This window comes from Rosa rugosa, chromosome 5 (assembly GCF_958449725.1).
Source record: "Rosa rugosa chromosome 5, drRosRugo1.1, whole genome shotgun sequence".
Lineage (NCBI taxonomy): Eukaryota > Viridiplantae > Streptophyta > Magnoliopsida > Rosales > Rosaceae > Rosa > Rosa rugosa.
In genome coordinates this window covers 21,756,833-21,768,968 of record NC_084824.1, presented here as the reverse complement: position 1 = coordinate 21,768,968, position 12,136 = coordinate 21,756,833, and the positions used below count along the sequence as shown (strand labels likewise).

Below are 12,136 nucleotides of genomic sequence, written 5' to 3'. Positions count from 1 at the left end.
ATCTACCGATCTCTAGCATGCCCGAATTACAGATTCTGCTGGTTTGGTCTCCAAATCTCGAGGTCGTGGCAATGGTCTCATTGTTGGTAATTATCTTGAGAAGGCTGAGAAGTTATCTTCAGTTTTCTGTTAGTTTCTCTTTAAGTGATTCAGAGCAATATTTTATTGTACATGAACATCCTGCTGGTGTAGTACACCTTCTGGTTTGTTCTAGCTTAGCTCTAGCTTCAAGCCGTCTGTGGCTTGTGTAGCTCTAGCTTCAAGCCGTCTGCCATTCTAAACGATTGTAATCGTTAAAAGTTTTACTGAATTCACTTTTCAAAAGGTATTGGGCTTTAAAAATTAATCTCTAATAAAAAAGAATTGTTGTTTTTTTTTTTTTTTACTTTTTTTTTCTCTTGTAGATGTGCAAAAAAACATGAAGAGTAATTTTCTTAATGTTTAATTATTTTCTCTATTTTCTGTACTTTATGATTAATTATTTAATAGTTTTTTTAGATTTTTTTTACTACTAGCTCTTTTTTTTTTTTTGTAAATATAATGAATAGACTGGGATTTATGACCTTTCTTTTGTTATCCCTCACCAATATGCATGCAACATATATGATGATAGGAATTTTTATGTCACATGATCTTGATTATAGTTTTAATTCTTATTAAATATATATAAATGCTTTAATGAGTATGTAGTGAAATTGAAAAATGAAAATAGATAAGGAAAATAATAAAGAATGCAATATAATATTATTGAATTGGAAAGTCTAGAGAAATTAAATATAATATTTTTTGGGGTATAATTATTGTCCTTAATAGTTATTTTATAATAGGTTATATATGTCATTTAATAATTCATAATAGAGTGAGGTCAACTGAGCAGATTTGCAGGTCCCAATAAAAACACTCAAAATAGAATTAAACAATATCTCTACCCTCTTATGAAAATAAAATTTAAAAACAAAATCTCAACAAAAATTCATTTGTTTTATAGATACAGACAAAACATTTCAAATAAAACTATAAAACTTTTTTTTTTGGACAAACTAGAAAACATTTAAAACCAAAAGCTTATCAAAACTTTAGTAATTCTTTGTTTTTTTTCCTGTCATTCATATTTTTAATTGAAGTTGAAAGTTTTTCCTTTTGATAGTCTCATTTTTTATAGCCACAATATAAGTGATATTAAAAAAAAAAAAGTAATTTTACAAATTTATCTTTGAAAAATGAGTCACATGTTTGGCACATGTCAGTTTTTAACGAAACATTAATGGAAGTTAGTGATAGGTACCATTTGAAATAAAATCAAAAAGTTCAGATACTGGTTGTAATCAAAATTAAAGTTCAGGTACAATCGATAAGATAGAGGATAAGTTCAGGTATCATTTGTGATAATTGATAAAGTAATCTGGGGTTCACATCCAAAACCAATTGGCAATGGATGGAGTGGCCCAAACCCTTATAAACTCATAGGCGGTCCCATTTTTCCCATGTAGGATGTATATATTCTCAACACGCCCCCGCACGTGTGGCAAATTTTCAAGCCATACACGTGGACAATTTTTGGGTGACGTGGAGCCCGTGTGGCCGTTAGGCATGCCCACGTGGGTAACCCGCTTTGATACCATGATAAAGTAATTTGGGGTTCACATCCAAAACCAATTGGCAATGTATGGAGTGGCCCAAACCCTTATAAACCCAGAGACGGTCCCATTTTTCCCATGTGGGATGTATATATTCTCAACAATAATTACCCAAAATATTGAAACCATTTTGAACACCTGAAGCCCCAAGATTGAGGATTATGGACATTGGAACTCTTCAAAATCTGAGAAAAAAAATGGGGGCTTTATTCTTTCTCTTGGAGTCAAGTTAGTTTACAACTTGGTGTTCTGCATCTCTAGCATATTTGATTCTCCAAGTCAAGAATAACTGCTACTTGGTCCCTTTCTTACCTAGCCAAAAAGTTAATCATTGGTTAATGAAGAAGAGCAGTTGTTAACTTGGGAATACAATTGGAAATAGGTATCTAAGCTACCCAAGTCTTGTAAGGGTGGGTTCACTTGGTTCTTTGCCTGTGCTGCAAGTCTAATATGTTCTATACAGACACGACACTTAAATTTTTTATAGAGCTATCCTCAGTAGAATAGTGTACTGTTCTTTCATAAAGCTATAGCTGGCATGGAGTGAAGGCAAAGCGATCCCAAGCAAACCATACGCAGCATCTATTCTCAACAATCCAGCTATATCTTTTACAAGAACAACACTTGGGACACCCTACGCCTGCGTGATCAACCCTTGAGATTGAGAGTGATTTTAAAGCCCCGGAAAGATGTTTGTACTCTCTCTCCTTGAATCTGCTGCCGGCGAAGTAGTGAGTAAGGTGACTTCACTCGCTACTGATCAATTGAGACTCGATATCGTCTGGGGGTTCCGCGAAGAGATAAATAAGCTCAAAGAATCCTCAACTCTGATTGGAAATATAATCCATGATGCTGCTCATGAACCTGAAGATCGGAAACTGCGGGCAAGGGCCGATTGGATGAAGAGGCTTATAAGCGTAGCTTATAATGCAGACGATATTCTGGATGAAATAGAATATGAAGTTCAGCGTATCGTTATAAAGGAGACCAGCCTGGATAAGAAGATACTCGGCTTCTTCTGCAACAATCCTGTTGTATTTCGTCTCAAGATGGCACGCAAGATTAACAACATCAACACATCCTTGGATGATCTCTACAAGCAAGCAGCCAGTGTGGGACTCGGCATGACAAGGAGATCAAATGGAGGTGCAGCAGCAAGTAAAGATAAGCGGGAAACAACCTCATTCGTTGAGAAAAATGAATTCACCTTGAAAGATGCAACCATTGTTGGAAGGGATCAGGTTGTGTCAGATATAATTGCAACCTTGACCAACTCCAACAATCAAGAAAATATTCTTTCAGTGATGGCCATTGTGGGATTGGGAGGCCTAGGTAAAACTACTTTGGCTCGCTCAGTTACCAAGCAACTGAAAGAAGGTGAAATGAAAAGGTACTTTGATGCAACATTATGGGTGTATGTATCTAATACTTTTGATGTCAATTCAATTTTACATCGAATGCTGGAATCATATGACGACGTGACTGGAGCAAATCTTTCAAGTCTGGAAGCATTGATTGGAAACCTCCAGCAAAAGTTGAAAGAGAGAAGGTATTTTCTTGTACTTGATGACGTTTGGAATGAGGATGCTAATAATTGGGATGATTTGAAGCGTTGTCTATTGCAACTAAATTCTGCTAAAGGAAGCTCTGTGATTGTCACCACCCGTAGTGCCAAGGTTGCATCAATCATGGAAACACTTCCTAGATGCGATCTAGAGACTCTATCGGATGATGAATGTTGGTCCATAATAAAGGATAGAGCATTTGCAGATCCTAATGCTCCGATTCCTTCAGATCTAGAGGGAATCGGAAGGGACATTGCCAAAAAGTGTGCTGGTCTTCCATTGGCGGCAAAGGTACGGTATATTCGATCACCTTTTTTATTATTTAATATGAGATGAACTATTTGATATGTATAGATGAAGTTATGCTAAAATTTGAATCTCAAATAACTGTAGGTTTTGGGAAGTTTGATGCGTTCTAAGAATGGTAGCAATGAATGGAAGTCAATTAAGGAAAGTAAAGTGTGGCAGGTATCATCAGACAAAGAGGATAGCAGGATCATGTCGGTTCTGAGGTTGAGTTTTGACAATTGGGAATCACCATTGAAACAATGTTTTGCATATTGCGCCATGCTCGAGAGAGGTTCCTCAATTGAAAGAGATAACTTGATCCAGCTATGGATGGCTCAAGGTTTTCTCCATCCTTCTCATGGTCACCAAACTGAGCAAGAGATTGAAATGGAGGATATAGGCAATAAGTATTTTGAGACTCTACTAGAGAACTCCTTGTTTCAAGATGCTACAGAGGATGAGGATGACTATGGTGTTATCATCACCCGATGCAAGATGCATGATCTTGTGCGTGATCTTGCAAACGAAGTATCCAAGTGTGAAAGCTGGACATCAGACTTCAATCATGAGATGGAAGATCATGAGATTCGACATGTTGCACGGGTTCCTACTGCAATACTAGCAAAGATGCCAAAATCAAGTATATCAAGACTGCGCTCATTCTTTTCAAATATCGGGGAGGTCTCTAATACCATTTTTCCAAAATTTAGAGCTTTACGTGTCTTAAGTTTTTGTGAGACTGAGAATCAGGAGTTGCCATATTCACTTAGCAAGCTGAAGCACTTGAGATATCTAGATCTTTCTGATGCAAAAATCAAAGCACTCCCAGAGTCTATTGGCAAGCTCTATAACCTCCAAACATTGAGATTACCTTGGAATCTTAAAAAGTGTCCGAAGGTGATTCAAAATTTGATCAACTTGAGGCATTTTTACTTTGGTGAGGAAATGAAATTTGAGGCTGGGATTTTGGGGCGATTAACTAATCTCCGAAGATTGCCCTTCTTTAATGTGGGTGAGGAGAGAGGTCCTGCAATTAAGGAGTTGGGTGGGTTGAACCAATTGAGAGGCCACTTGATTATTATTGGGCTAGAACATGTAAGGGATGGAGAAGAAGCAAAGAATGCTCGCTTAGTGCAGAAGAATCACTTACGTGAGCTAACATTTGCATGGACAGACAATGAGGTACCTAATGAAAACCAGACGGAGGTACTAGATGGCTTGGAACCTCATGGTAACTTGCAAAGCTTGAACATTCACCATTTCATGGGTGCTAGATTTCCGTCATGGATATCAGCTGAAGGAGGAGAGGTCGTGAAGGTATTTCCTTGCCTCGAACAGTTGATGATAGATGGTTGTCCCAGCCTAGAGTCGATTCGGATCACACAGGGCATCGCATCTCTCCGTCAATTGAACATCTGGGCCTGTAGGGGATTATCGAGCCTAGAGGATGGGCTCGATTACTGCACCTCTCTTCTTGAGGAGTTGAATATAAGTTGTTGCCCTAATCTGGTTTCAATTCCAACCGCACAGGGCATGCCGTCTCTCCGGAAATTGAATCTCTTCAAGTGTAATGGATTGTCGAGCCTAGGAAGTGGGCTCAGCTACTGCACCTCTCTTCAGGAGTTGGAGATAAAGAATTGTGACAATCTAACATCAATTCCAATCACACAGGGCATGCCGTCTCTCCGGAAATTGACAATTGAATGGTGTGGGGAAATATCAAGCCTAGGAAGTGGGCTCAACTACTGCACCTCTCTTCAGGAATTGGAGATAAGGGATTGTAATAATCTAACATCAATTCCAATCACACAGGGCATCCCATCTCTCCATCAATTGAACATCTGGGCCTGTAGGGGATTATCGAGCCTAGGAGGTGGGCTCAACTACTGCACCTCTCTTCAGGAATTGGAGATAAAGGATTGTTACAAACTAAGATCAATTCCAATCACACAGGGCATGCCATCTCTCCGGAAATTGAAGATTTCTCATTGTAAGAGATTATCAAGCCTAGGAGGTGGGCTCAACTACTGCACCTCTCTTCAGGAATTGGAGATAAGGGATTGTGATGAATTGACATCAATTCCAATCACACAGGGCATCACATCTCTCCGAGAATTGAAGATTGATAGTTGTTGGAGTTTATTAAGCCTACCGAGTGGGCTCCAATTCTGCACCTCTCTTGAGGATCTGGTTATAACTGATTGCTCTCATCTAGTATCCTTGTCAGTATCATATGTGAAGTGCGACCACTCGGAGGAAATTTCTCAAGGTGTTGATGCGTATTTGTCTGTACCGGAGGAGGATTGCCGTACTGTAGAATCTATTCTTGCTCGGTTGTTGGAATTAAAATATGTGCCCACAGTAGGATTTCACCACCTCACTCGTTTGAAGACGCTCCGAATTGGTGCGTTCTGGGAGGAGCTGGACGCCTTCCCTGATTTTCATCTTCCTCCTAATTCACAACTTGTTGAGTTATGGTTGTTTGGGTGGCCTACGCTCGAGTCTCTGCCCCAACAAATTCAGCACTTGACTTGTTTAAAACAACTCTGGATAAGTGATTTTAAGGGACTAGAGGCTCTTCCTGAGTGGTTGGGAAATCTTACATCTCTTGAGTCTCTGAGAATCTGCTTCTGTGAGAATCTCAAGTATCTGCCTACACAAAATGCTATGAAAAGCCTTACCAAATTAAAGAAGCTCCGCAGTGACGGATGTCCCCTGCTCAAAGAAAGATGCACCAAGGAGACTGGCCCAGAATGGCCCAAGATTTCTCACATCCCACATCTTCAGTGTAATTTTTTTACCACATTCTCTTTATTTCCTTTTTTCTACAAATCTCTTTCTCATTTTTCATCTTTCTTAACTCAGTTGGCAATTGGTGATTCGCAATGCCTGCCTTACTGAACTAGAATGTATGTACACGTTACAAGGTTAATCAATTTCCACCTAAAGCAGGGTAAGCTTTTCAAAGCACCATCTTTTCTTCTCTTTTCACATTTTTTTTTCTTTTCACTTTAACCAGTAATGCATTAACCAATCCTACTTTTTCCTTTTGGCATAAATCATATGGTGGCAGGCTCTATCGTACTTGACGGCAAGATCAAATTATGCTGAATAGGTGATGATCACCTCTCCCATGTATGGCTTGTCTATTGTGTTTCATTGAAGATAAGGTGACCATGATACTGGAAAAATATACTTTAATCACTTCAATCTAGTTTTTGTTTAAGTATGAACATAATTTAACAGAGAGAGAGAGAGAGAGTAATGAATCATTGAATCTGAATTGTGTTTATTCATCTCATACAAGGGTGTATTTATAGGAAATACTTTGTAGTGTGAATGCTCAAAGAGGAAACCAATTTGGTAACCATGATCTTTGGCTTGTAAATCAACAATGGCTGCTGCAAAGATCACAGCTGCAATTCCAATAGTAAGGGCTGCCATGTTTGTTGCTTTCCCATTTACTTTATGCTACACAAGTCCTCATACCTATGTTATACACTCAAGTACTTTGTTCTATACACTCAAGTACATATTTACATGATATAGACATTTATACTATGACTCATACAACATGACTCATACAATATGATTCATACAATATACTATAACACTCCCCCTTGGATATTTCATGTCAATAGTATTGTCTAGGCTGTGCGCTTCTAAGTTGCCTCGTTAAAAACATTGCCAAGTAGTAAAACCCTGTGGGAAAAAACAACCTTGGTCGAAGGAGAAAAAGAGCACAACGCGCATGAGTGTGGAGTAGTAATATCACAGCTTCGGAGATAAGTGGAGTCTTCTTATCAGCATCATAAGTAGGTAATATGTCTACGAGAGGGATGCAAATAGAGTTGCTGCAACAAAACCTTGCCCGGAAAACCCAGTGGGAAAAACCCGTGGTCGAAGGTAAAAGATGAGCAAAAGCATATATGTTGAATCAAAACATCTTCAGGATGTAGTATAAGTGGGGCGACCATGCTAAAGATGTGCCTCGTTAAAACCTTGCCAGGTAACAAAACCCAGTGGAACAAAATAACCCTGGATGAAGGACAAAAAGAGTACACGATGGTCAAGTGGGTATGCTTCTGGATACTCCCCCTGATTTCAACATCTCCTTTGTGTCTCCCAAACGTGGTGCTTCTCTCGTTGCCTCATTAAAAACCTTGCCGAGTAATAAAAACCCTGTGGGACAAAAAATAATCTCGGTCGAAAGGGAAAAAGAGCACAACACACTCTTCACGTTTCGAGACCATATATGTAGACATCCCCCCCTCTTATTGATCTTTGAGGAGAGTCTGTTATTGCTGATTTTATGCTTGATGTTGTCGCTTTTCATGCAGCCTTGCTTCATTTGTTTCAAAATAAGTAGCATTATCTTAAATGCTTGTAGGCTCATCTTGTGGTAGACTTCAAACCACAACTATTCGAACATGCGTAACTATGGATCCAATCCATATACATTCACGAACCACTTCGTGAAGAGCAATAATCTCTGCATCGTTCGAAGATATAGCGACTAAGGTCTATTCTATAGACCTTCAAGATATCACGGTCATACCCATGGTGAACACTTCACCAGTCTGGGAAGACCTTTGTATGGGTCAAGAGATACCCAATATCAGCAAAAACCTTCCAAAACACTTATGTCGTTTTGGGGTAGGGATAGAATACGCAGGCCAGCGTTTGGCGGCGTTTCTGGTGTGTGATGGATCTGAATCCATCATCTCTCTATAGGGATAGAATAAGCCCATATCGATCGTATATCTCAAGTACCGAAAGATATCTTTTTACACCAATCTAATGGCGTTGCGTTGGCGCAGAGCTATACCTTTAGCTAACAAGTTTATGGCAAAGTGAGATGTCCAGTCTTGTGCATTGAGCTAAGTACAATAATGCGCTTTATTGTACTTGAGTAAGGCACTTCAGCCTCTCTAGCACATCTTCGTCTGATCATCCATTCAGACGAAGAGGATCCTTTTCAGGATCAAGACTACGAATGATCATGGGGTGCTTGAAGGCTTGACCTTGTCAAAATGCCTAAGCATCTATCAACACGGTGCTCAAGTTCAAAAACCGAGGCTTAATTGTGTTTCCCCAAAAATCCTTCATCTCAAACTCGGATTTCAAGTGTTCAACGGTTTCCCTTAACTCATTAAGGGCTTCTAATGAAGATCATGTCCAACATGAAAACCGTGATAGAATCCGAAACTTGTTATGGAAACGAACGGGCATATCCCTTCCCAATCAAGTAGTCACTTTAGTGAGCGTTTCAATTCTATTGCAAACGCGCTCCGTGGTCTAGAGCCACTTGATTTGGGTAAATAAAGTTTCACTATGAACTTTCATGTATATTCCGTATCTAGATCCCCATAGAGATACGTAGTGACCACTTTTATAAGCTGCATGTTCAGTTATTTGGAAACTACCAAACTGACAGGGTAGTGGATGTAATGTCATCCATTACGTGAGAATATGTCTCATCGTAGTCAATTCCAGGGCGTTTTGTGAGAAGCCTTGCGCCATAAGGCGAGATTGCCATCTCGTTTTCTCAACACGCTTTCTAACGAAGACCCATTAATCAATAGGTTTTATGTAAGGAGGTGTTGGCATCACTGGCTCAAAGACCTTCCTCTTCGTTTAATCTGGATCGCATCTTTCCATTTAGGCTAAATTTCTCTACGTTGGTATTCATGCTTCAACGGAGCGTGGTTCGATATCATCGGTCTCAACAAACTCATGCGCAACAGAATGCGCAACTACATCATCAATTATGATGGAGTTTCTATTCCACGTCTCATGTACACTAGTGTAATTTTCATAGAGCTCTATATTCTCAGGAATAGGTTCTGACGTTGAGGCGTCCCCCAACGATAACCATAATCCAGAAGATACTCATGAGACGGATGTTGAGTGTCGATGATCTAAGGATGCCAAAATATCCTTCGAATCCACGGGCTTCCCACGCATCCTAGCTGGGGCCATGGCCTGTAACGCCAGAGTGCCACAATCTATGACGTTGGCGCCTTGCCTACCTCTGTGTAGGGTGGCGCTACGTCCTCTTATAGGGACGTCCTTCCTTGCAGGCATTTGTGCAGCAAATGTGTGTGATCTCGTCACTTTAATAGGGATCGAGATGAGACATAGTGGGGACAGACCACGACAATTCCTGTCGTTCCTGCTGAACATTCGTGTTCTTATCTCCCCCTAACGACGGGAAGACTGTCTCATCAAAGTGACATCCGTAAATCAGACGGTAAGGAGATCGCCTTGCAAGGGCATTAAGTGGCGAACGATTGTTGGAGTCTCAATTCCAACTAAGTTGCTCACTTGTTTTTAAGGACCTACCATAGGCGCTGTGGCGGCGCAATTGGCACATAAATGGCTCACATTGGCACATAAATGACTCACTCGAATGTGCGTAAGTACAAAATATTTGTACCCAGTCACTAGCTGTAACGCAGGGATACATTGAGTGGCGGTAGGTCATAGAGGAATTAGCATAGTTGTATGCGATATTGCATCACCCCAAGCGGATATAAAGAGATTGGTGCGCATCGCCAATGTCTGAACTACCATCGTAGTTATTTCCACGAGACCATTTAGGTGTGTATATGGGAATGTGATGTCCAACATCACTCCCTTTGCAATAACCATCGAAAATCTTCGATGTATACTCACTAGCATAGTCAAAATCCAATTGACTAAATAGGATGATCCGGGGAGTGAGCCCGTTGTCATATTATATGTGCTATGAGTATAGCATAAGAAGCTTTTATAGATGGACAATGGCACAACACGTGATTAGTGTGTTTGCGTGTCAACCAACATCATGAGATATTTAAACGTCCGCAAGTTGGTTGAATAGGTCCACAAATATCACCTTGGATTCTTTGCAAGAATGGTATATTTTATTTAGTGTCCTTTGCATAGGATGGTCTCAATCCTATTTTTTCTAAATAGCAAGCTTTGCAAAACGAATGATATCTTTTAGAAGTAACTCTTTGAACCAATCTTTGGTTCGTACTTCTTTTTGTTGTGAAGAATGGATGTCCGTGTGAAGTCTTTAATATACGGAGCATCATATCACAACCTGGATATCTCAAACGTTCTTGCCAAAGCCTATATGTGTCAGAATCCCATAAGTCATCTCTTATGACATGGTTTGATTCAATGACTTGAATAGTGGTTGTATACAACCCACTAGAACGACACATAAGTTTTTCTAATACTCGTTTATGTCCGTAGTCATTAGAGGTAATGCAAAGGAATCTTTGTCCATTCTCACAATGTGTTTCCACATGAAAACCATTGGCTCTTATACCTTTCAAATAATAAAGTTCGGAATTTAACACATGTCCATGACATTGAATAATAATGCGACACTTTATTAATAAGGAAAATAACCAATGATTACATCAAAGTTTTCCCAAAGTCTATTCCATAATAAAATCAAATTTTTAGACAAATTGTAGTTTACTCAATCCGTTTGGTAACTCCAATGAAATATGACCAGGAAAGTAGAGAGATGTTGGTGGAGCGAGGCTCGCTTAAGTACCCCGATCTCAATTACTTTCCTAGACATCATACTACAATGGATGCGCCACATGAGAAAGAGTTTTAATACAATTGTCATTTGACTAAGGCACATTTGCCGTTCTTGGAAAATAGAAAGGACTATTCTAATTAAAGTCTGCGGCATCCTCGTGCTCTTTATCTGCAGCTTTAAAGTCCTCAGTGGTGAGAGTGATCTCTTCACCATCTTCATCTTCAGCAAGATTGATATCTTCATCTTCAGCAAGATTGGTTTCTTGCTCTCTCAATTGCCTATACTCCTTGTAGCTTTCAGCTAGTTTGGGTACTTGCATGGCATTGCTTGAACCAATGCTCAATTGATCCACATCGATGACACATGTCATTGTGGTTACCTCCCTTTATTTGAGGTGCAGGTTGCCCACGTTGTGGATATTGCCAAAGCGCTACCCATAGGTCTCTTGCATCCTTGATCGACATGTACTCTAACTGAGAGATTTATCCATGTGGTGTCGCATCAAGATAAGTGATTGAGCATGCTTTGTGGGTGTTCGTTGGAACACAAGGCCCTGGTCAGGTGCCTGGATTATGGGCAATATCCCACTCGCAGTGAGATGGTTCTCAACGTCGGTTACCCAGCCATGGTATTCCGAGCCTGTTGAGTCAAGCATTGGAAAGTCGAGTCTAGGTTCATTCGACATCCTCAAAAATAGGAAGAGAAGATATAATAGTTTCGGAGTCTATACTTCCACGAAAACTAAAATAATAAGATTTCCGAGCTATGCTACCAAGAAATCAATTTCCAAGAATATTTGGATTTAGACCAAACAATGATGTTTGCGGACGCTCTTAGTCCGAATATTATGAACACTCTTAGTTCATTGATTTACGAACACTCTTAGTCCGTTTAGCGTGAATCCCCACGATTCCGCTTTTAGTCCATAAATTGATACTTGCGGACGCTCTTAGTCCGAATATTGTGAACACTCTTAGTTCATAGATTACGAACGCTCTTAGTTCGTTTAGCGTGAATTTCTATAATTCCGCTTTTAGTCGATAAATTGATACTTTCGGACGCTCTTAGTCCGAATATTGTGAACACTCTTAGTTCATAGA

At 39.8% G+C, this 12,136-nt stretch overlaps 1 protein-coding gene across 1 annotated transcript; it reads left to right on the top strand.

The window, feature by feature from the left end:
• Window positions 1–2,314: 2,314 nt before the first annotated feature.
• On the top strand, window positions 2,315–6,391 carry LOC133711357 (putative disease resistance protein RGA4). Its single transcript, XM_062137491.1, has 2 exons — window positions 2,315–3,493; window positions 3,596–6,391. Exons 1-2 carry the CDS (start codon window positions 2,327–2,329, stop codon window positions 6,389–6,391), a joined length of 3,963 nt encoding a protein of 1,320 aa, XP_061993475.1. The 5' UTR covers window positions 2,315–2,326.
• The last annotated feature ends 5,745 nt before the right edge of the window (window positions 6,392–12,136 follow it).